The sequence below is a fragment of the Globicephala melas genome, chromosome 3, assembly GCF_963455315.2.
Source record: "Globicephala melas chromosome 3, mGloMel1.2, whole genome shotgun sequence".
Taxonomy (NCBI): Eukaryota; Metazoa; Chordata; class Mammalia; order Artiodactyla; family Delphinidae; genus Globicephala; species Globicephala melas.
In genome coordinates this window covers 170830458-170854011 of record NC_083316.1, presented here as the reverse complement: position 1 = coordinate 170854011, position 23554 = coordinate 170830458, and the positions used below count along the sequence as shown (strand labels likewise).

Genomic DNA, 23554 nt, shown 5'->3' with positions numbered 1-23554 from the left:
AGGGCCATGTGACCCAGGTTCTGCTCCTCAGAACCTGCCATCACCTGCCCGCAGTGACGGTGTAGGGGCATGCGATCCAAGCTCGGCCAGTCACAGGCAGGCTTGAGATTCCGGCTACAGTGATGGGGAATTTACGGAGGGGCTGACTGAGCTCCTGGGCCGAGTCTGGGGTCACAACAGGGGAGCCTGGTGAGGAGAAAAGCCATCAAGGAGGAAAGGAGGAACCAAAGGCAGAAACCTGACCTTGTTCAAGTAACTGGATCAAGCTACACCTGAAGGTAGACCCATGAACTTTCCACGTAATTTCCTTGTAGAAGGCTCCACCCAGTTTGCCTCGGTTTTTCTGTCACTTGTATCCAATGGTCTTTCCAGCTGCCCCATACACACCACCTTTCCAATATTCTACTTGTTGGGGTATCAAGCTCCAGAGCCACAGCAACAGGGACAAGGGTGTTGGATGACCTCTCCCCCACCCCCACCCGACCTCCTCTCCAAGTTGCAGGAGGAAGAGAAAGAGAAAGAAGCAGAAAATGCGGAAGTGGGCTGTTTACAAACTGTGGTTCCCAGCTGCTGTTGTGAAACTTTGGGGCTGCAAAGGCACTCTGCAGAGACGGGGCTGTGAGGCTGGGTATAGGTCCATCCCTCTGCTCTGCCTGCCGCCCATCCTGAGGGGCTGCTCCCCACAGGAGCCCCTGTGCCTGGCCCAGCCCTGGGCCAGGCTCACAGAGGCGGGACGTATGCCCAGCAGCCTGTCTATACTCTTGGTACAAAGTCCATGGGAGACAACCACACCCCTGGGGAGGGTGGACAGATGGCTTCCCCATGCCAACTGGGCTGCTGCCCACCCGGCTGATAGGGCCTGTGCGAGAGCCCGCCCCCTTCCACCCTCATAAAAGCACCCCCAGGGCCTAGCCTGGGTCAGTGTCAAGGCCACTGCAGCATCATGGCGGACCGCTCCCTGCACCTGGCGGCTCTGATCCTCCTCGGGGCGGCCGTGTGTGGTGAGTGGACCTGGGCCTGCGGTGACCGCTGGGGGCCACCAGCCTGCAGGGCGGTCAGCCAGGGGGCCTGCTCCGTCAAACAGGACTGTCCTCCAGCCCCCCTAAGTGGGCAGGGAGGGGGCAGGTTTCACATGAACAGAAGCCTCTGAAAACCAAGGAATTCTCAAAATTTTGGTGGTTTATTTTTTTGGTGGGGAGGAGGCCGGGCTGTGCAGCTTGTGGGATCTTAGATCACCCACCAGGGATTGAACCCGTGCACTCGGCAGTGAAAGCAACGAGTCCTAACCACTGGACCACCGGGGGTAATTCTCAAAACTTTGAACCTAGCTTTCCACACACTGGAAAACCGGCAGCTCGAGGGGTAATGGCTGGCAGGGGTGTTGGGTTTGGACAGTCCGGCTTTCCTTATGTTTAAATTGCAGCCTCAGGCCCAATGTGTAGGTATGGCATTTGCCCCAGACTCGGTCACTCCCTATCATCTGTCTTCTCGGGCATTCCTCCCTGGGCCCCCCCGGAGTTTGCAACTCTGTCGGGGAGGATTGTAAGGATGGAATTCCAGGTCTGAGGGGTGCTGGAGCCGCCTCGGGGTAGACAGAGAATCGTAGCGGGGGGGGCTGCAGTCACCCCCTAAGTCCTCACGCTGACCTGCCTACCTCCAGCGGCTCAGCCCCGCGGCAGGATCCTGGGCGGCCGAGAGGCCATGTCCCACTCGCGGCCCTACATGGCATCCGTGCAAGTGAACGGCAAGCACGTGTGCGGAGGCTTCCTGGTGGCCGAGCAGTGGGTAATGAGCGCAGCGCACTGCCTGGAGGATGTGTGAGTGGCCTGGGGCAAAGAGCGGGACGGGGTGGGGTGGGGTGGGGTGAGGTGGGGCGGGAACGTGACTCTGATGGTGGGTCCACCCCACTCCCAGCGCCGACGGGAAGGTGCAGGTGCTCCTGGGCGCGCACTCCCTGTCACAGCCGGAGCCCTCCAAGCGCCTGTACGACGTGCTACGCGCAGTGCCCCACCCAGACAGCCGGCCGGACACCATCGACCACGACCTCCTCCTGCTGCAGGTCTGCTGAGTCTAGCCCCAGTCCCCCCTGCTGCCCCGGGGCCCTCGCCCTCGCCCCCGCCCCGACCCTAACATCCCCTTCCGCCCCAACCCCCAGCTCTCTGAGAAGGCTGTGCTGGGCCCCTACGTGCAGCCCCTGCCCTGGCAGCGCAAGGACCGCGACGTGGCGGCCGGCACGCTCTGCGACGTGGCCGGCTGGGGCGTGGTTAACCACGCTGGCCGGCGGCCAGACCGCCTGCAGCACGTACTCCTGCCGGTGCTCGACCGCGCCACCTGCAACCTGCGCAAGTACCATGACGGCACCATCACCAACAGCATGATGTGCGCGGAGAGCAGACACCGGGACAGCTGCAAGGTGCAAGGGCGGGGCTGGTCCAGTAGAGGGGTGGGGGCCAAGGCCTCGGGAGGGCGAGGCGGGGGGCGGGGGGGGTGCGGCCTGCTGGGGGCGGAGCCAACAGAAGGGGCGGGGCGCAGGGGAATACGGGAGGCGAGGCTGATGGAAAGGGCGGGTCGCGCGCGGGGGAGCTCGCAAAGTGCCCCCCCCAGGAGAGTGGGCGTGGCCTGAGGCAGGTGTGGGGGCTGAGATGGGAGGGTCAATGACTCAGACTGGGTGGGCGTGGCTGGCCAGAGGTCTAGGCAGGGTTGGGAGGAGAGGTGGGATCTGGAAAAGGGTGCGGACGAGTTGGGGCCCGAGCTTGGAGAGGGCCAGGAGTGGGGCAGGGTCGGAGGAGGGGGCTGTTCCACTTCCGTGGGACGGAGTGCGGAGTGGAGCCTGGAGAGGGGCGGAGCCGAAAGCCGGCGGAGGTGGGGCCTTGGTGGGCGGGGCCTGAGATTGACGAGCGAGGGAACTGTTGGGACCGGCGGGCTGAGGGGAATTGCAGCAGGCGCCGGTGGAGCCGGACCGGACGCCGAAGGGCGGGCCGGACGCCTGCGGCGGCCCTGCACCGGACCTCATGACATCGCTCCGTGCAGGGTGACTCTGGAGGCCCGCTGGTGTGCGGCGGCGTGGCCGAGGGCGTGGTCACCTCGGGCTCACGTGTTTGTGGCAACCACAAGAAGCCCGGCATCTACACACGCGTGGCGAGCTACGTGGCCTGGATCGACGGAGTGATGGCTGAGGGCTCAGCTGCCTGAGGAGGACCTGAGGGGCGGCGGTCACGGGGGCCCGAGCAATAAAGTCATCCACTCCTGCACCCGGTCCGCCTTTACAGATTGCACGCTGCGTGAGGGAGCGGATGGAGGCGAGCCAAACTGAGGGGGGCGGCAGCGTCCTGGTAATGCGGTGTCAGGAGGTGACCCAAAGGCTGAGAGACGGCGTGCCTGGCGTAGGGATCTTCGGGGACAAAAGTCCGGAGACCCCACGCCCTGCAAGCCGGGCTGGAGCTGCCAGGAGTCGCTTCACGTCTTGGCCACGCGGTGGCGCCCTTACTCTCCCCTGGAAATTGGAGAGACGCCCGGAGACCCAGGGAGGGGCACGAATGGGGGTGGGTGTCCCCTTGGTCCTTGCTTCCCGAGCAGAAAGTGAGGCCCTGCTATGTGCAAGACCCTGCTCTGGGCTGAGATCTAGGTACACAGAGAGGTTGTGTTCTTAGGGCCCGTGTCCCAAATGGGAAAACAGGCTGAGAGGCCGTGCGGCTCTCCTGACGTCACACAGAAGGTCCTCAGCAAAGCCTGGAAATGAGCGCAGAGCCACAGGGCCTGCGTTCATAGGCCAGCCCCAGGTGCTGCGCGGTTCACTGAGCAAAGCTGACTGGTGTCCCAGAGCAGCTCCACTGATTGGAGGCCCAGGGGACTCACTGTCCTCCTGGCTCTGTTTACCCCTTTGGGAGGTGACAGGGCAGAACCCAGGTCCTGAGGCCCTGTGCCCTCTCTCCCACTTGGACGAGGGGCCACTGAAGCCCAGCACCTACTAGGCCCCAGGTGTTAAGCCTGGTCCACAAAGGGGGTCTCTGACCTCTCTTTGGTCGAGGAGACTGAGGGTCTGAGAGGTGGTCGTGTGCCCCACCAGGCATTGGAATTGGAACCTATGGCCAGTTTTTGTTTTTCCGCTATGGAGCGTTCATTCATATGGAAGCACTTGTTGAGTGCTTACTGTGTAGACACAGCTGAGACCCAGCCCTGCTCCTAGGAACCGGGTCAAACATTCCATTGCACAGGATGGAACTCCTGAGTCATCCTGAAGACGGGCCTGGGGCTCTCAGCGTACTCACTGTTCATCTGAAATTCAGATTTAACTGTCGTCCTGCATTTTACCTGGCACCACTAGCGGGGGCTACAGACCAGACTAGGCTGTCCGTGTTGGTGAGCCGCGGGCCCTGAGGTCAGAGCAGGACCAGATGGAGTGGGTGGGGCAGGCAGAGGGGGAGGGATCTGGGGGTCTCCAGGCAGGAGACATAGGCTCCATGCTTTCTACCCCATGGGGGGTGGTTTCTGCAGTCACATGAAAACTCAGAAGTCCCTGTGACACAGCCGTCTGAGAGCCTGTGACCCTGCAGGGCCTCTTCTAGCAATTTCCCCACAGATGCTGGTGGGAGGGGGAGGGGGAGCGTGCAGGGAGGGTGGCCCACGTGGCCGTGCCCCCCCACTGCAGACGGGAGCCCACTTGCCGTGGGGAGTCAAGAGCAGCTTCTCGCTTCTATTTCCGGAGGATGGTGGCCTCGGCCTCCTCACCTGCAGCTGGGACCCGTGGGCCTGGCTCTGAGGAGGCTGAGGCACAGCGAACACGCAGCCCGACGGACTGACTTGCCTCTCCCTGTCACAGTAACACCTGCCCTTGTTGACCCCAGAGGGGGGGACCCATGTGGACACACGGTGGGGGCAGGACGGGGGGCAAGGGCACATCCCCACCCACAAATCCCCTCTCAACCTAGAGGAACGTTCCAGCAGGGCTCTCAGCAGGGCCCCCCCCCCATGGCCCCCAGGTGAGCCCGACGCTTCTGGACAGCCGGGCCCGCTTATGCCTACTGGGCTTGTCACGGCAGTTCACGGAGCGTTCCGCTTATCCACTGCTGCGTAACAAACTGCCCCAAACTCGGCGACGCTGAGCCATCCCCGTTCGCCATTCACTGCGCTCAGCTTGTGTGGGTCGGGGTCACAAGGATGTGGGGGGGAGGGGTGCGTGTCCCTGTCCCACCACCTAGAAGACCAGAGGCCTGGAGGCTCCAGGATGATGGCCCAGGAGCCAGGCCGGTTCCCACCAGCCTCAGGGTCACCCGGGGTCACTTCCCCTGCACAGGACAGGTGGGAACAGGTGCGAGCCCCAGATCCAAGGGGAGGAGATGTGGACCCGCCCTCCAGGGAGCGTCCAAAGATGGTGGCCGGGGTGTAAGTACCCGCAACTTAACCTTAACCAATGAAACATGAGTGCAAGAAACAGGTTCATTTTTCTAAGACAAATAACTGGTTTAAAGACTTCAAATGACTTGAGAAACACAAGTTGCTTTAAAAAAACATGGTCAAATGGGGTAAAAAGGCTGAGAAAAAATATGTGGGACTGTGGACCACATGCCCCCGACCAGGGAGGCCGCCCTGGGTCCCCTTTCCCCAAGGGGACAGAAGGCGGTGGCAGCAGCACGGGAGGTGAGTCCGAGGCAGGGTGTCTCCACCCCTCCCGGCATGGCCAGCAGCTCCGGGTCCCCACAAGTCCCCGCAGAAGCACCTCTCGGACGGCAGGACCTAGACGCCAAGTGCTGCTGCCGCAGGTGGGCGGGCCAGCAGGGAAGCGGCCCCTGGCCCAGGTAATGGGGCCCCTGGAGCGCTGCCGGCCCCAGAAAGCCCAACAGACACCGCTGCCGCGTGTCGACCTCTGCGGGGCGCCTGGCCGGCCCGCCCTCCCTTGCTCCTCCAGAGGAAAACAAGAAGCAATCAATCACCACTTAACAGGCAGGCACCGTGCACGGGGCCGCAGGGAGCCAGGTATAATGGGTGGAAGCAGCTGCTGGCGAAGCAGGACCCCTGGGGGCTGCGGAGCTCTCAGGAAACCCGGGGGGAGGGGAGGGATGCAGAGGGAAAGCAGAGACAGAGACACTCATGTGCGCAGGAACCCAAGCGGCGGGGAGCAGCCCCCACCCACGTCCAGCCCACCGCTACCTCCCCCCACCCCGCGCAGGGACCCCTGTGCCTGGCAGACACTAGGTGCTCAATAAATGCTGACAGAGCAGGAGAGCAGTGCACACGGGCGGAACCACATGCCTGTGGAGGGGGAGGGAGGCTCCGGGGGCGAGGGGGCTGCCGGGTGGCACCCAGGACACCGACAAGACACCGGCCACCCAGTGGGGACGTTTACTGGGCCTGCCCAGGTCAGAGACGGTGGTCGCGAGGCCTCAGCAGTGACAGGTACAGGTGAGGAACCCGAAGCAGACACCCGGACTGGTGTCACTGACAGTGGCCACTGGACACCCGGCAGGTTCGTGTGGGATGTTCTGAAGGACAGAGGCCTGAGCTGTCCTGGACCCTCTGAGCTGGGACCTGGGAAATCCAGGGCGGTCACTGAGCTCTGGGGTCCCAGGGGTCGGGACACAGCCGTGGCTCTACCCGGGCCAGTGAGATCCTCAGGGCAGGGCCAGGTCTCAGTCACCACCTGTTATGGTGGCCATGCGGCCAGGCCCTCCACCCGGATCCGCCAGTAGGCTCCGAGGAAGAAAGAGCAGGGCCCGCTGGGCCGAGGGTGCCAACTTGAGGCTTCAGGCCATGTCCTCACCTGCCCTGCCGGTTACAGAGGTGCTGGCGCAGCTGATAAGTGCCGAAAAGCATAGTTCAAGGGTGGCATTGTCTCACGCACCCAGTGAAGGTCTGGAGTGCGTGGCTGCTCTGTGACCAGCAAGGGGACAGCGTGCCTTTCCTTTCAACCCATTGGGAATCCACTGACATTCTGCACAGCAAAGGAAACCACAAACAAAACGAAAACAACCTACGGAATAGGAGAAAATATTTGCAAACGATGCGAACAACAAGGGCTTAATTTCCAAAATACACAGCTCATACAACTCAGTATTAAAAAACCAAACAACCCAATCAAAGAAATGGGCAGAAGATCTAAACAGACATTTTTCCAGAGAAGACATACACATGGCCAACAGGCACATGAAAAGATGCACGACATCGCTAATCATTAGAGAAGAGCAAATCAAAACTACAACAAGGTATCACCTCACACCAGTCAGAATGGCCATCATTTAAAAGTCTACAAATGACAAATGCTGGAGAAGGTGTGGAGAAAAGGGAACCCTCCTACACTGTTGGTGGGAATGTAAGTTGGTGCAGCCACTGTGGAGAACAGTGTGGAGGTTCCTTAAAAAACTAAAAGCAGAACTACCATATGATCCATTCCTGGGCAAATGTCCAGACAAAACTATAATTCAAAAAGACACATGCACCCCAATGTTCACAGCAGCACTATTCACAATAACCAAGACATGGAAACAATCTAAGTGTCCATCGACAGATGAATGGATGAAGAAAATGTGGTATATGTATATATATATATATATATATATACACACACACACACACATACACACAACAGAATATTACTCAGCCATAAAAAGAATGAAATAGTGACATTTGCAGCAACATAGATGGATCCAGAGATTATCATACTAAGTGAAGTCAAAGACAAATATCATAGAATATCATTTACATGTGAAATGTAAAATATGGCACAAATGAACTTATTTACAAAACAGAAACAGACTCAGACACAGAACACAAACTCATGGGTACCAAAGGAGAGAGGGATATATTAGGAGTGTGGGATTAGAAGATACACATATGAAATAAATGTCAAGGTTCTATGGTATAGCACAAAGAACTATATTCAATATCCTGTCATAAACCATAATGGATAAGAATAGGAAAAAGAACGTGTGTGTATACATATATGTATATATATCAATTTATATACTGTGTTATATACCAGAAACTAACAACCTTGTAAATCAACTACAATGAAATTTTTAGAAAAATTATCCAACTAATAATTAAAGACCGTATTCACCAGACAAGAAAAAAAAAGAAAAGAAAAAGAATCCACTTACGGGGGCCTGGGCGCAGTCAGGGGTAGCTGAGGGGCATCCGCCACCAGAGCCCCCCACACAGGCAGTTCTTGATCCAGCGCTGCTCCCACTGTTTGACGGCCGTGGTCTTGTTGGGTGACTTGAGCATGGTGACACAGCCGCACCTGCGGGTGGAGTCAGGAGGGTGGGGCGCTAGGCAAGGTTGGGTGGTGGCCACAGGGCCTTTGCACATGCTGTTCCACGCCAGGAATGCTGTTCCCTGCAGCCCCCACTCCCCCCACACTGATCTAATTCCTCCACATCCTTCCGTCCCAGTTCAGATATCACCCCCTCACCTCCCTCAGTGGACAGAGGAGGGGTTGTGGGTCCAAGTCCTGGCTCAGCCCGTCCCTAGTGGTGTGACCCTGGGGTTGTCTGGCAGCACTCGGGGCCACGTTTGCAAAGCGCAGCACTGCTGCAGTCACTCCTTCATGTCTGCACTTCTCAGGTCACTGGGGAGCCCGTCAAGGGCAGGCTCGGGTCAGCCGCTCACCGCTGGGCCACCCCGGCCCTTTAAGAAGACCGCGGGGGCACCCGCTCAGCAGCCCCACAAGGGAGGCACTCCGGGACCCCCATTCCCAGGTGGGAAACCACCGGTGGCAGAGCGGGCCCGGCGTCTGCTGCAGCGCTCACCTGGTGCAGGCCTTGCAGGCCTCCGTGGGGTAGGCGCCCAGGTGCAGCCTCCGCAGGTGGTCCATCTTAGGCTGGCCCGGCGCCCTGACAGAGAGAGGCATGGAAGGGGCTAGGGGGTGTACACGCATGCGCACGCACGCGCACGCACGCATGCACGCACGCACACGCCAGCACAGGTCCATCTCCTAAAGGCAAAGCGTGCGTGACGCACACTCGCCGGGGAACAGGGAGAGTCTGCAAGCGGGGCTTCTATACGCCCTCCGCCCACAGACCACTAGCCCGGGGGTCGGGGTGGCGGCCCAGAACCGCCACGACGTCTGAGAGCCTGGCGCCCAGAGCCCCTCAGAGAGGACCTGGGGCTGGGGTGGGTCGGCCTGTTACGCTCGTATCACACGTTTGAAAACTCCTGAGAGTGTGAAACCCCTTGTGCGACCAGCCACCTCTCCTTGTAAAGTTTTTTCTGAAACCCAAGCACAAACCACAGCGTGTGATTCATCAGGCTGTTCCTCCCACAGCGAGACGTGCAAGAAAACACAGAAGGTGTTGAGGGCAGGTCCAGAGCGCTTCCCGGGAAGGCGGGGACGCGAACCTCCACTTGGGGATTCATCGCTCGAGCACCATTTCAGGCAGGCGGCCCGTGGGGTGCTGGGTTTGGGTCCTGGCCAGCTGCCTCCTGACTGCATCTCTGAGGTTCAGTTTCCTCGTCTGTTAAATGGGGACAAACCCCCACCCCAAGGCACTGCCGGGCAGTCGTGAGCTCACTCAGCAGGGGTGGGCCGTCCAGACCCCACACATTCCAAAGAATGGCTCCTGAAGTCACCTCTAAGCCCTGGGAGGTCTGCCTGAGAGGGTTCTGATTCCCTGGGGCCTTGGGCCCCACCAGGCAGTCCAGGCTGCAGTGCGATTCACCGTGGGGGACTGGGGCGTCAGCTTGAACTCTGAACCAAGGTCAGTCACGTGGGGCCCTCCAGGCAGGCGGTGACAGACCAGAGAGAGGATGATGTCACCCAGACAAGCGAGGGCACAGATCAGCACAGGCCGAGGCGACTGGATGGAGGGAAGTGACCAGGAGGGGAGAGAGGGTGGAGGTGGGGGAGTCTCTGGAGCAGCGCTAAGGTCAGGCTGGAAGGAAGCAGCGGGCACGGCACGTGCAAAGGCCCCAAGGCAGAGATGGGCACGCACCTGATGAGGCCGTCCAGCTGCAAGCTGGTGGCACTGCCGGGCAGAGCGGGAGGCTTGCCGAAGTGCAGACGCAGGGGCTGCTTGGGCTGCAGGCGGCTGACGAGGCCATCGCTGACGGGCAGCCAGTCCAGGCTGGGGATGAGAAGCTGGCTGGGCAGCAGGCAGCACTCGTCAACGAGCGCCTCATCCGGCTCGCTCGTGGGGCCCTCATCGCGGCCTGCGGGGAGGGGACCACGGGGATATCTTGCTCAGCAGCCTTGCCCGGAGGACTGCCCACCCAGGAGGCATCATGGCCTCCTCAGAGCTCACAGAGCACCAGGCGCAGGCCCCAGCCCTGCCCCGACTTCCTGAGTGGCCCTGGGAAGCTCCTTCCCCTTCTCGGGCCTCAGTCCTCTCCTCTGTAAAATGGGGACCCACTTATTCATTTAAAAAATATGCAGCGAACACTGGGTGTCCTTCCTGGCATCACGGATGTGACAACGATAGAGCCTGGCCACAGAAACACACGACCTGGTGACACAAGACAAACAGGTGCCCGAGAGTGGCTGATGTTTAATGAGCACACACCGTGCCTGGACCTGTGTTGGGCGCCGGGGGAACAGTGGGGGCCACGGCAGAGCCAGTTTGACCTGCGGGAGCTTATATTCTGGTGGGGGGACTCAGCCAGGGCTTGTATCTTGGTGGCGGAACGAGAGTAGAGAGCTGGGCGCCTTACAGCAGATCCAGAGCTTGGTGAGCAGGCGGAAGAGCAGGGACATGCTGTCCTGGGTGTCAGAGGTGGCCGTGTACACAGGCAGGCAGCTGGGCTTCAGCAGGCCCCAGATGCGGATGACGACCATCAGCTCCCGCAGCACGCCCAGTGACGCGCCGTCCCGCAGGAAGCTGTGGCCGGGCCGCAGCGGGGAGCCCTACGGGCAGAAGGGCCCAGGTTGCTTACTTCAGCGTGCGCCGCATCCTAGGACCTCAGCAGGCCCCGGAGGGGGGGGGGGGGGGGGGAGGGGTCTTCTGGGAGGGGCGGGGTCAGGGAGGTGGGGCTTCAGAGGACAAGGCCAGGGGCGGGGCTCCTGGGGGGTGGGGCTCCCAAGTAGGAGTGCAGGCGCACCTGGTTGGGCAGACTAGCCAGCAGGTAGAGCACGAAGTCGCCCACCCACTGCAGGAGCTGCTGCAGCGCCTGAAGCGTGTTCATGTCCAGGACGAACTCCTCCGTCTTGAGGTTGATCATGACCTTGTCAATGTCTGGGAGGGGACAGGCAGTCAGGGGCGGCCAGAACCTCACATGTGCGCCCATTAGCACGCGCACGGTGAGCTGGGCCCGCCCCCACAGGCCGACACCAACGTCGTGAACAAGCAAATGAGGGATGGGCCTGCCTGAGCCTGGGAACCTGGAGGGCAGGGTTGGAGGGAGGGGCTCTGGGTGTCCACCGCTGGCCTTCAGATCGCTCTGCCCGCCCCTCGGACCGCCTGTGCCGGGCACCCTGCAGCTCCCGCCGGCCTCCAGGCCTCCACACAGGCAGTGCCCCTGGGGACGCCATCCCCAGGCTGGGTCATCTTTGTTCCCATTAACGCCCACCGCGTGTCCCCGACACCCCAAACGTGCGCGACGGCCAAGGGGTCCTCAGCAGCCAGGGCGGCCCGCAGGACGGGGCAGGACCCACCGACATCCGTGATCTTGGCGCAGACCTCCGTCAGCCGGTCGCCGGGACTCTTGTCGGGCGTGTTGAGCACGTGCGGGCGCAGCAGCGACTTGAGCGTGGAGCTGGCGGCGATGAGGAAGAGCTTGGCGTGGTACTCGCACACGCGGGTCACTGCGCAGGGCGACAGCTTGCAGAGCGAGGCCTTCATGGCCAGGATCCGGGTAGAGAGGACCTGGGGGGCGGAGGATGTGAGTGGGCGGGGCACGCGCCTGAGGAGCCGGGGAGAGCGAGGCGCTGGGGCAGCCGGGCGGCAGCCGGGCAAGCCGCTAACCCTCTCTGGGCCTTGCCCTCCTCATGGCGGAACCAGGTAGGAGGACCTTCCTCACAGGATGGCAGGGTCTCAACCTGCGGGCACGTGTGCCCCAGGGGCCCAAGGGACACACCTGGGACACCTCACGACTGGGGGCACTCCTGGCATGAAGTGGGCGGGGCCACAGATTCCGCTCTACCCCCCACAGCTCCTGAAACCTGTTGTCTCCCAGGATGAGTGGAGGACTTAAAACAGAAAGATGCTTGCCTACAGGGAATCCCCTGGTGGTCCGGTGGTTAGGACTCTGCGCTCTCACCGCAGAGGACCCAGGTTCAATCCCTGGCGGGGGAACTAAGATCTCCCAAGGCATGAAGGGTGCAGCCAAAAAAAAAAAAAAAATGCTTGCACACAGCTCTGCCCGATGACAAGAGATCTGATCACTACTGGCGTCCCTGGCTCTGAACCCAGCTCCGTCCTGCGCTATTCCCCGGGTCGGGCCCAGCACTCGCACATCTCAGCAGGCTGCTAATGGGAATGGGATCTCTCCTTCCTGTTTTCTCCTCGACGGCTGGCACAGAGGGCAACTTCAGATGCTTAGCAGCGCTGACCTCTACGTGCCCCACTGAACTCGGGGGGGGGGTCTGGGTTTTACAGGCGCGCCACCATGGCGTCTGAACGATCACTTCTCTCTGGCTCACCCGTCTGTAAAACCCCCATTTAGAGCTCTTATCGCAGAAGCAAAGGCCTCCAAAGCCACCCAGAGGCAGGTGGCGTCAGGCCCACAGCCACGCACTGCTGGGCTGAGGTGGCAGCGAGAGGTGGGCCGTCCGGCCTGTGGGTCACCCTGACGGAGGGACGGGGCAGCAGCCAAGGGGGGCGGCACCTGCTGCAGCTCGGCCTTCTGGCGCGTGTACTCCTCATGCAGCTTCTCCACCAGGCTCTGCACCATGCTGGGCTGCACGTGCAGCAGGATGTCCCACCAGTCGTAGCCAGTCACCATGCAGTACTCCAGCAGGAAGAGCAGGTGCCGCAGGGCCAGCCCCGCGTCCAGCGAGTGGCCCATGGAGGGCGAGATGCGCAACATGCTCAGCTGTGGAGGAGGGCGGGGCGTGAGGGGGCGGGGCCCGAGGGGCAGCTGGGGGCAGGGAGGGCACGGCCAGCGCGGGGCCCAGGCCTGCCCGCTGTCCTGTCACACGGGAGGGCTGCAGAGCCACAGCCCAGCCACATGGAGTGAACGGGGGCCACAAGCCCCAGGTTTCCATAGCTGTGGCGATTCCCACATAGGGCCTGAAGGGCCTCCTAGCCAGCAGGGCGCCTGTCGGGTGACGGGGCCTGCAGGTCCACCTGGGGGCCGTGTAGTCCCTGGGAACACAGACCTCGTGCTCCCGAGAAGCCCAACCCACCACCCGGAAACACCGAGGATAGGGCTGGAACAGAAGTTACAGGGTGCCCGACAGCAACTCGCAGGAGCCCACTGCGGGGGGCTGGGGGCACGCGCACGTGGGTGTGAGTGTGCAAACGTGTGCACGTGTGTGAACGTGCCAGTAGGACAAACGTGAGGTGTGAGCGTGCAAGGGTGTGAATGAGCGTGCAAACACAGAGGCGGCTGTAAGCGAAAGCGTGAGTGTGTGAGAGTGGCTGTGAGGCTGCCCGCCCTCCTGCCAGGCCATGGACAGGTTCCCCTGGGAACCAGGAGGCCAACTCGCAGAGCACCTGCTGCGCACTGGGGGCCTAGGACTCCTTGACGTCAGGAGCAGCACCCTAAGGGCCCCCACTTCCTAAGTGCAACCCCCGCCACAGACAGCCGTCCCCCGGGGCAGCACTGACCCTGCCGTGGTTGTCGATGCCCACGAGGGCCAGGGAAGTCCAGGAGAGCTGCATGGCCTTGAAGTGGACGGCGGGGCCCGCGGTCCGAGGGCGCTTGATAGCCGGCTCGTCCACGGAGCGGGGCGCTGCGGAGCTATAGAAGATGGCCATGGTCTGCAGCGAGAGCCGGTGCACGATGTGGACGCTGCCGTCATGGAAGGCCAGGGCCAGCCCTGGGGGCACATGCAGGGTCAGGCGGCCGAACCCAGCTCTGGACAATGGGAAGGGGCAGCCACCACGCCCAGCAGAGGCTGTGCTAAGGAGCGGCGTGAGCCCTGAGCCACTGGGGTGCACCCCCCCAGTGGGGTCCAGTCCTGGCTAACCGGCCCCCGAATCGGTGGAGCAGACTGCACCCTGTCTGGGCACCTCTGACCCGCTCCCCTGCGGCCGGCACTAAGTTTGGCCGACGTGAGGCAACAGGTGACTTCCAGGGGGACAAGTGGGAGGGGCAGGCGGAGAGGACAGCAGATGGTAAGGGCCTGGGCCTGATGTACACAAAGGGCCTCGGGGCGGAACGGAGGCCAGTAAGCTCAGGGGCTTGTAGAACCCAAAGCCCGTAATCTACAGCAGGGGGCTGGGGGGCTGCCCTGGGCCGGCACCAACATGGCCAGCCTGATTCACCCAGGGTCACAGACGCCAGGGCCCAAACCCAGAATCGCCACGGGAGCTACTACAACGGGGGTGGGGGTGGGCATGGGAAGGAAGCTTATCTGGAAATTTTCCCCAAGTTCCCAGCCTCTCCCTTGTGGACTGCGAACAGCCCTCTACGTAGTAAAGAGCACAGCTTGACGGTGGCCTCCCAGCCCTTTGAGCCCATCAGATCCTGAAAGCAGTACCCTCGTCCCCAGTGGGACTGACGTGAGGCCGGGGGCTAGGCTCCCAGGATCCTGTGACGGAAGCCCAAGCTCAGGGCCCACCCCATTCCCCCGGGGGCTCTGAGACACCATACCGAGGCCGGGGTAGAACTGGGTGTCGCTGGCCACCTTCAGGTCGGTGTTGGTGAGCGAGATGGGGAGCTTGGGCAGCGCCACGGCGGACACGCGGTCCAGGTCGTTGGTGGCTGACAGAATCCGCCATTTGAGAATCGTGGGCTGTTTGTCACCAACTAAAAGGGAGTGGGGGGGACAGAGAGCAACAAAATGAAGACAAGACAGAGGGGTGGTGGTGGGGTGAAGTGAGACATTGAGATTAACATATATACACTAATATATATTAAATAAATAATGAAAACCTGCTGTATAAAAAAATAAATACAGGGCTTTCCTGGTGGCGCAGTGGTTGAGAGTCCGCCTGCCAATGCAGGGGACACGGGTTCGTGCCCCGGTCTGGGAGGATCCCACATGCCGCGGAGCGGCTGGGCCCGTGAGCCATGGCCGCTGAGCCTGCGCGTCTGGAGCCTGTGCTCCGCAACGGGAGAGGCCACAGTGGTGACAGGCCCACGTACCACAAAAATAAATAAATAAATAAATAAATACCAAAAAAAAAAAAATGAAGACGAGACAAACACGACAAGGGTGCACCTGACCCAGCACCCTGCCCCTCCTGGAGACCCAGCGAGCTCACGTGACTGGGGTCGGGGGAGAGGTGGGGGACCCCAAAGGATCCAGTCCTGGGCCTTCACGGGAACAGGAGGAGGCACCCGCCTGGGCCGCGAGGCTGTCAGCTGGCGGGGGCGGCTCCACCTTGTCCCCTCAAAGGAGCCAACGTGCTGAGAAGGGGAACCCACCCCCGACCCTGCCGCCACACAAACCCCAAAACTCCCCAGTGACTCGGCCGGCTTGCACGGGGTTCTGTCTCTGTGGTCTGAGAGGTCCTGGGTGGAACCCCAGCTCTCCCCATGAGCTGGACCGACAGGTGCCCAAGACGGGCCCCTCCCTGCGCCCACACCCTCGGTGTGATGATGAAGCCCCCCAGCAAGGGGTGGGGTGGTTCCCGTCAATCTGGGTTTGGCCCCCGGTGCTGCGGGCGTGATGTGAGCAGAGGCTCAGTGGCACCCGTGCACCTGGACTCCAAGGTGACACTGAGGTGAGCCCAGGCGCCCAGCCAGCGGCCAGCACCCCAGCTGCCCTGGGGTGATGGCAGACACAGGGAACCAGGACGGAGCAGCGGAGGCGGCCTGGCCCACCACCCTCCGGGCTGTGGTTCTGAGCCAGAGTTTGGGGCTGGTGTGTGACACGGCAAAGCTGGCTGTGACAGCACACCTCTACCCATCTGCCCTAAGAGCTTTTCCCTGGACGGCCCAGTGCAAAGGGGCTCTTGGCAAACGTCATCCCACAGGGAGACCGAGGCCCAGCGAGGGACGATGCTGAGCACAGCTGTAACAGTGACAGCTACAGCGATGCCCAGGGAGGGAGGGCGAGCAGGCCAGGCACCCGCACCCACACCCAGCCTGGCGGCCCCGGCCATTCCTAGCTTACAGAGGGGAGTGGCCGCTGTCAGCGGCTGAGCTGCTTGCCCAAGTCCACCTGGACCCACGTGTCCACCCAAGTCAGGCCAACCCCTGGAGCGCGGGCTGGACGGTGGCTGGCAGAGCGGGGGCCTGAGGGGGAGGATGGGCTGGCGGGGGGCGCTTAGGGCAAAGGCAGGGAGGTAGGAGAAGAGGCAGGTCCAAGAGCCTGCAGGCCACGCGAGGCTAGGACGAGGGGCAGGGTGGGGGGAGGAGGTGCGGGCGAGCTCGGCACGCGGACACCTGCATCAGGACAAGGCTCGACCCGCTGACGGGGGTGGCGACCCTCTCACGTGAGATGTGGGCCCGCTTGTGACAAGGTCCCAGGGTGTGCGTGGGGGCCATGACCCGCCTGACGGCCGCGCCCACAGCTACTAGGACAGAGGAGGGACGAGGGAAGGGCTGGGACCCCTTGTGGCCCTGCCGCCCCGCGGCGTCACTCAGGAAAGGCAGCATGACCTTCTTCACATTTAGTTCCTCCGAGGCCACATCGAGCAGCTTAGGCAACCACCTTGCGGGCAGGCAGAGCTTCAAGGGGCCTCTTGACATGGCCCCTCGGCCACTCCAGGGCCAACAGCGCTGCCATCAGCGGGAACACGCTGGTTCACCTGGCCGCAGGTTCACCCCCGGCTTCCCGGCCACACAGGTGTCAGGAGGGGGGCCAGTCCCGGCGGGGGACTCGGGGCTCCGCGTGGGTGTCGGGACAGAGAGGGAGGGAAGGGAGTGGCGGGCACGTTCTTGGCAAACTCAGGTCACCCCCGTGCCTCACTCTACCCGAGGGCTCCCAGAGGACCCCAGGCTCCCGAGAGGCTGCGTGTCCCTGGCCGGCTGGAGCGGGACTCACCGGCGGGCGAGAGCTGCTGGAAGATGTTGTTCACTGGGAGCCCCTCCTTGCGCAGAGACCAGCACTCCACCACGCTGCTGGTCTGGCTGGACGCACACAGCAGCACCTGGGGGGGCGGGCGGCTCAGTGAGGGGCCTGGACCAGCCCCTCGGCCTCTCCGGGCCTCCGGCTGCTCCACGGGGCTCACATCGGCACCTGCCTCACAGCCGCTGCGGATTCCGACCCACGTACACCCAGCCGGCACCGCACCTGCCCCCCATGACCCCGCCTCCCCTGGGGAAGGCAGTCGCTCAAGGCACCCCCGGCGGGAAACGAGGGGGCCGGGGAAACGTACTGGGACTTCATGAAGCTGGGTGCTGATCAGTGCAAGGTTATGAGGGGGCCCCGGTGCAGCTGGGTGAACCTCGCCCCCAGAAATGTCCCCGTCATGGTCCCAGGACCTGTGGATATGTCACCTCACGGGGCAGAAGGGACTTTGCAGGTGGGATTAAGTTAAGGCCCCTGAGACGGGGATGACCCTGGATTCACGGGGGGCCCAGCGTCATCCCAGAGTCCTTATAAGAAGGAGGCGGGAGGGTCAGAGGCAGAGAGAGACGGGAGATGCTGCGCTGCTGGCTGTGAGGATGCAGGAGGGGCCGCGAGCCAGGGATGCGGCGCCTCTAGAAGCTGGAAAAGGCAGGAACCGATGCTGCCCTGGAGCCTCCGGAAGGACCAGCCCTGCCCACGCCTGGATTTAGCCCCGAGCGGTCCTACCACAGGGTGGCCGGGCGGGCACACCTGCTCTGACATATCTCGGGCCAGGAACTTGAGATGGGTGATGGCGGGGAGCCGGTCCCGGCGGTTGAGGTCAGTGGTGCAGCGCATGAACAGCGAGGGCAGGATCTCGGTGTCGATGCGGCATTTCTCGTTGACGACGCTCACGCACACCTTGTAGAACTGCACTGGGGATGCACTGCTACCGTCTGCCGTGGCCACCACGATGTTGCCGCCACCCGTGAAGGCGATGTCGGCCAGGGCCACGCGGCCACGCAGCCGGCACAGGCTCTCCGTCGAGGTCAGCACTTGCCCGCTGGGCTTGAGCAGGGACACGGTGACCAGGCCGCTGACTGTCACCGCAATCCAGCCCTCCATGGGCTTGCCCCCAAACAGCGTGAGCGACGGCGAGAACTTGACTCGGGAGAACTTCTCGCCAAAGCTGGAGGCGCCCGACTGTGGGGGAGGGGGAGGGGTCAGCTCCGGGCAGCCCCGGCCCCGGGCATGCACTTGGCCTTCAGGGGTCTGCCTCTGTGACCCCAGGACGCCCTTCTGGGAGTCACACCCTTGGGAACATGGAGGAACCACGTGGCAGAAGGCACGAGAGCATGAACTTGAGTTCAGATCCTGCCTCAGCCACTCAAGCACTGTGTGACACGGGCCTCTCTGACCCTCAGTATCCCCATCTGTACGTCCGAGAACTGTGGTGAGGATGACACGGCTAAACACGCGCAGGACAGGACTCACCATGTTTTCCTCACAGGGTCAAACACTCAGTATTTTCAGTTTTGTGAGCCAAGTGGTCGGCTGCAACCACTCAGCCCTTTCCCTGCGTCTGCAGCAGAGAGAAGCAGCCGCCAGTGAGACTGCTTACAAGGTGGGCGAGCGAGCAGGCTGCAGTTTACAGACCCTGGAGGTAAAGCATTCCAGCTGTGCTGCAAAGTGCAGCTGCCACTGCCGTCACCTTTCCAAACCCGGTCTAGGTTACAATTAACGTACAGCAAAATTCACCTCTTCCCGGCTTTCGGTTTAAGTTGACAACCACCCCATTGTGGAAACCGCTCCGATCCTGGGCAGGAACGTTTCTACTCCCCTCGGAAGGGCCCTCGGGCCCCCAGCCAACCCCCCCCCCCGGCCCTGTTTTCTGTCCCCGGCTGGGCCTTTCCCAGCGTTCCACCCGGGCGGACCCGGGGGGCAGCCTGCACGCCGGGTTCCTTTCAATCCGGGCAACATGTCTGTCACTGAAACAGCACGAGCTGGAGACTAAGCAGGGCTCTCTGGGCAGTGGGAGAGTATGTGCCCTCTCTGTCTGGGGAGCAGACCCACAGGGCCAGGCGTCCAGGGAGGGCAGGGCTGACCACGGCCCCAACAGAGTCTTCCAGACGTGGAGGTGCCGGCACTGTTGGAAAGAAAGAAGCAAAAGCCCCCGGATGACCCCTGAGGAGAGACGCTGGCAGTGTGAAAAAGAAACGTCGCACAGAGAACAAGGTCCAGAAGGTTAGGCAGCAAGCCCTGCAGTTAGAATTCCTACCAAGGGGAGAGGGGATAGACGCCTGACCTCAACATCACGGGCGAGAGCCGCGTGCATGCCCGAGCGTTTTAAATGACCACATCCGTCTCTTATAATTTAGAGACAAAGGTATCTGGTGGTAAGGAGAACAGTAGCCCTGATGCTCGCAACAGTGTGAACAGACCTTGAGACCACGACGCTGATGAGAGAAGCCAGACACAGAAGGACACACGGTGTGTGATTCCATTGATGGGAAACGTCCAGAACAGGCAAGTCCACAGGGACAGACAGTGGGTTCATGGTTGCCAGGGGCTGAGGTGGGGAAGGGGAGTGAGGCTAATGGGGACAGACTTCCTTTGAGTTGAAAAGAATGGTCTGCGGCTTCTTTCGGCGCAGTGGTTAAGAATCCGCCTGCCAATGCAGGGGACAGGGGTTTGAGCCCTGGTCCGGGAAGATCCCACATGCCGCGGAGCAACTAAGCCCATGCACCACAACTACTGAGCCTGTGCTCTAGAGCCTTCGAGCCACAACTACTAAAACCTGCGCGCCTAGAGCCCGTGCTCCGCAACAAGAGAAGCCACCGCAATGAGAAGCCCGCACACCGCAACGAAGAGTAGCCCCCGCTCGCCACAACTAGAGAAAAGCCCACGCACAGCAATGAAGACCCAACGCAGCCGTAAATAAATAAATAAAATAAAGAAAGAAAGAAAGTATTAAAAAAAAAGGAATGGTCTGAAATTCAGTGTGGTGATGGCTGTACTAGTCTGTGAAGATACTAAGTAAACCACCAATCTGTATGCTTCAGGCGAGTGAACCATACTAAGCGACTTGTATCTCAGTAGCGCTGTTACATAACAAAGGAGAACAGACAAAGGGAAGGCAGCACGCAGCCCCTGCCCCGGCTCCCCGAGGCCTGGAGCCAGTGCTGTGTGCGCTGCTGCCAGATGCTGACAGTAACTGTCCCCAGGCCCTGCACCGGGCACAGACGTGGGGAAGGGATGGGAGAAAAGCCACTTCCCACGGCACCAACCCAGGAGGGGCTCCTGGCTCTGGGGAGCAGCCGGCAGAGCAGGCCACGTGCACCCCGGCCGCCCCACCGAGCCCTCCCAAGCCTTCTCGTGCTGAACCCTCACCACGGCCAGCGGCAGCCCCACCTGACGGTGAGGAAAGCGACGGGTGAGGCGCGGCCTCGCGCTCTGAGTTCAGCACCCTGGACCCAGGCGGCTCCCCTCTCAAGGGGACGCTGGGCTGAACCGTGGGGTACAGGCAGGAATTCTGGGATCTCACCACGTCAGTCACACGGGGGCTGCTGGCCACACGGGTGCTGACCCTGCATGGCAGGTGTGAGCCGGGCCGGGGCGAGGCGGACCAAAAGGGTGCTGGTGACACAAGAGGAGGAGCCGCGCCCCCAGGCAGGACACCCACCTTTTCCACGTGCAGGGCCAGCTTCACACCGTTGTGCAGCCACGACAAGGCCACGATGGGGTCCCCCTCCACCAGGCTGCCCACGGGGCTCTCCCAGCTGTTGGCCAGGTGGTCGGCCATGCTCCAGCACTTGATCTGCCCATCGGCATCAGCAGACAGCAGCCTCGAGCCTGTGCGGGGCAGGGGCCAAAATCGCGTCACAAGACCCCCCCCCCCCGCCACTGTCCATCAGGGGCCCGGGTGGGAGAGGCCGGCCTGGGGGCAGTAGAGCAGGGAGGGGCACAGGCGAGTCCGGAAAGGACTCTGGACAGCAGCAGTGGGCAGAGCAGGGCCCGCAAACCCACAGATCAAGGGGAGCTGTCCTCACCTGACTGGTCCCACTCGAGGCAGGTGACGGCCTCGCTGTGCCCCGAGCAGATGGAGTGCACGTCCCAGGGGTGCTCGGTGTCCAGGATGTGGATCACGCGGGTCAGGTCTGTGAAGGACGGTGTGCTCAACACGGCAACAAGAGCCGGGTGCCCGACGACCCCGGGGGCATCAGGGAGGAAGAAGCAAAGCCCCGGCCACGGGGACTCAGGAGCCGCTGCTGACACGCCGGCCGCCCGAGTAGAGATGGAGCGGCCCGCGGCCCGTGACCCTGCCTCCAGTGGGGCAAAGGAGACGTAGAAAACGGCACCGGAAGAAAACGAACCCCAAATGCTAACAGTGGGCATCTCTCCGTGGAAACTAACAGCTGGTTCTTTCCCTCACCCTAAGTTTCTGTGTTTTTCTAATTCCCTCTCCCGAGTGCACATCACTCAGTGGCAGAGACAACACAGGCCCGGCTGGCAGAGTGCACCTCAAAGTCAGGTGGTGACACGTTTGGTCTGGAAAACTCAGGCAGGAGCCTCAGCGAGCTGCACAGGGCCACCCACCCCTGGGCCCTGCCATCCCACGGGGTGATCCCAGTACCCCCGGCTCCAGGCCCTCTGCACCCCTCACCACCCCTCGTCTTGGAGGAGGAGACCCTGTGGGAGCCGGGGGGTGGGGGGCAGGGGAGCAGCTGGCGCACCCTGGTCGTCACTCCGCAGGTCCGTGGTGAAGGCGATGAGGTTACGGCAGGACCAGGTGCAGGCCAGGGGCACCGACGGGCAGTGGGTGCTCTTGGGCCATTTCTCCCACTCGCAGATGTAAGCCAGGTCCATTGTGCCCACCTGCCAAGGTCACACACGGAGGACAGTCACCAGCTCCTGCGGCAGGGAGACTGGCTTGTCATCGATGTTCACGCAGCATCTGCAGGACCCCAAGGGCAGTGCTGGACACTGGTTTACCGCAGGGGACAAAGTGGACTCAACCCCTGCCCCGCATGTGGCAGGGGAGCTGCATTTTACTCATGCATGGCCAGGGAGGCCTCCCCGGTGGAGGTGTGAGGGATCGAGGCAAGCAGCCTGAAAGAAGAGCATTCCAGGTGGAGGGAACAGCCAGTGCAAAGGACCAGAGGCTGGACTGAGCCTGGGCGCTCAAGGAGTGGCACGGGGGCCCTGCGGGGCAGGAAAAGGGTGAGTGAGGGAGCGGGGCAAAGTAAGGGTGGGGAGGGGACGCAACAGGTCGTGCAGGGCCTGGGGGGTTTCACCCTGAGGGAGGTGGCAGCCCCAGGAGGGCTGAGCCCTGTTTATGTTTCACAGGCCACTCTGGCTGTCTGGAGGGCGAGGCTGCGGGACAGGGTGGGGGTGACTGCACTGGTCCAGGTGAACAAAGCTGGGGACAGTGCAAGCTGTGAGGAGCGGTAGGGCAGGACACGGGTCTATCCTTAAGGAGGAGTCCACGGACACCAAGAGCACCGGTGGGGCTGCCTTTGACAGAGGCAGGGAGGGGGCCCGGCAGCAGCTTGGTGCAGGGCTTCCACAGATAACTAACAACGGGAACGGTGAACGTTTCCTCAGCGCGCTCCATGCGCCGGGAATCGATTAAGCTTATTTCTTTTCACCTTTACTAAAGCGCAGTGAGACTGGGAGTACGATCGGCCCCGTCTTCCTCAATCACGACCCCCAGGCCCCAGGCTTCTTCAAGCCCTGCCCGGGAACACCGAGGCCTCGCCCACAAGCCCCTTCAACAGTCTTTAAGCTCTGCCCCCAAAGTCCTCCGGCCCCGCCCCCTACAGTATTTGCTTTCCACACCCCACTCCCAATTTGCCCCTTGTGTCCCCAGGCCCGGCCCAAACTCTGTTTTCATCTCAGGGTCTCCCAAACCACCCCATAGGCCTCGCCTCCATACACCTGGCCCTTCAGGTCGCGCCCCCAAGCCCCCCCACCCAACGCACCTCAGGCCCTCCGCGGGGAGGTATAACCTTAGGCCCCTCCCCCGATCGTTCCAGGTCCCGCCCCGATTTCCCCCTGCTCCGGATGCCCCGACCCCCGGGGCGCCTCAGGTCCCCCCAAGTTTCCGCCACGACCCCCAGACCCCGCCCAGCGCACTCAGGCCGCGTACCCAGCACGCTTTGCTCTCCAGGCCCGCCCTCTGACCCCACAGGCCCCGCCCCGGGCCCGCTAGTTACCGCCTTCCCCGGCCGGCGCTTCCCGCTGCCGCGGCGCCGTCCAGAGGCCGGCCGACCGCCCGAGCCCCCAACCCCGTACTCACCGGGCCGGCCTGTGCGTCCAGCCGAGCGGGTGGCCGCAGCCTGCACTTGCCCTAATGCCCCGGCTCCGCCGCCGCCATCTTCCCAGGAGCAAAGATTCGCCCGCGCAGCGCAGCCGCTTCCCAGAGACTTCTGGGACGGCAGCGGCTGCGGCTCCGCCCCTCTTCCAGTATAATTTGCATGCGACCATGGATTCCCAGCAGCCACCTGAGTCATATTTGGTGGA

The 23554-nt window shown here is 62.2% G+C and overlaps 2 protein-coding genes and 1 non-coding gene across 6 annotated transcripts; 2 read left to right on the top strand and 1 right to left on the bottom strand.

Moving 5' to 3' along the window:
* Positions 1 to 811: 811 nt before the first annotated feature.
* CFD (complement factor D) lies at positions 812 to 3251 on the top strand. Its single transcript, XM_030845608.3, has 5 exons — positions 812 to 1001; positions 1661 to 1817; positions 1915 to 2059; positions 2156 to 2413; positions 3031 to 3251. The coding sequence occupies exons 1-5, from the start codon at positions 944 to 946 to the stop codon at positions 3190 to 3192; spliced, it is 780 nt and encodes a 259-aa protein (XP_030701468.1). The 5' UTR covers positions 812 to 943; the 3' UTR covers positions 3193 to 3251.
* Positions 3252 to 5422: 2171 nt separating this feature from the next.
* On the bottom strand, positions 5423 to 23458 carry MED16 (mediator complex subunit 16). 4 transcript variants are annotated; one of them, XR_009563589.1, is made up of 17 exons: positions 23331 to 23458; positions 21766 to 21907; positions 21082 to 21189; positions 20715 to 20884; positions 17804 to 18235; positions 17027 to 17132; positions 14686 to 14841; positions 13698 to 13909; positions 12754 to 12960; positions 11582 to 11792; positions 11029 to 11162; positions 10642 to 10834; positions 9927 to 10143; positions 8745 to 8828; positions 8094 to 8236; positions 6758 to 6967; positions 5423 to 6525 (listed from the first exon to the last, which is right to left on the bottom strand). XR_009563589.1 is itself a non-coding variant. In XM_060297472.1 (16 exons), exons 2-15 carry the CDS (start codon positions 21896 to 21898, stop codon positions 8110 to 8112), a joined length of 2490 nt encoding a protein of 829 aa, XP_060153455.1. In that variant the 5' UTR covers positions 21899 to 21907; positions 23331 to 23458; the 3' UTR covers positions 5423 to 6967; positions 8094 to 8109. The 4 variants fall into 4 exon arrangements, 2 of the variants coding, with proteins under 2 accessions (XP_060153455.1, XP_030701413.1); XR_009563590.1 differs by having other exon boundaries at positions 5423 to 6479; XM_060297472.1 differs by having other exon boundaries at positions 5423 to 6967.
* On the top strand, positions 12148 to 12221 carry TRNAE-CUC (transfer RNA glutamic acid (anticodon CUC)). The gene has a single exon. It is a non-coding gene; the product is annotated as a tRNA-Glu (tRNA).
* Positions 23459 to 23554: the final 96 nt, after the last annotated feature.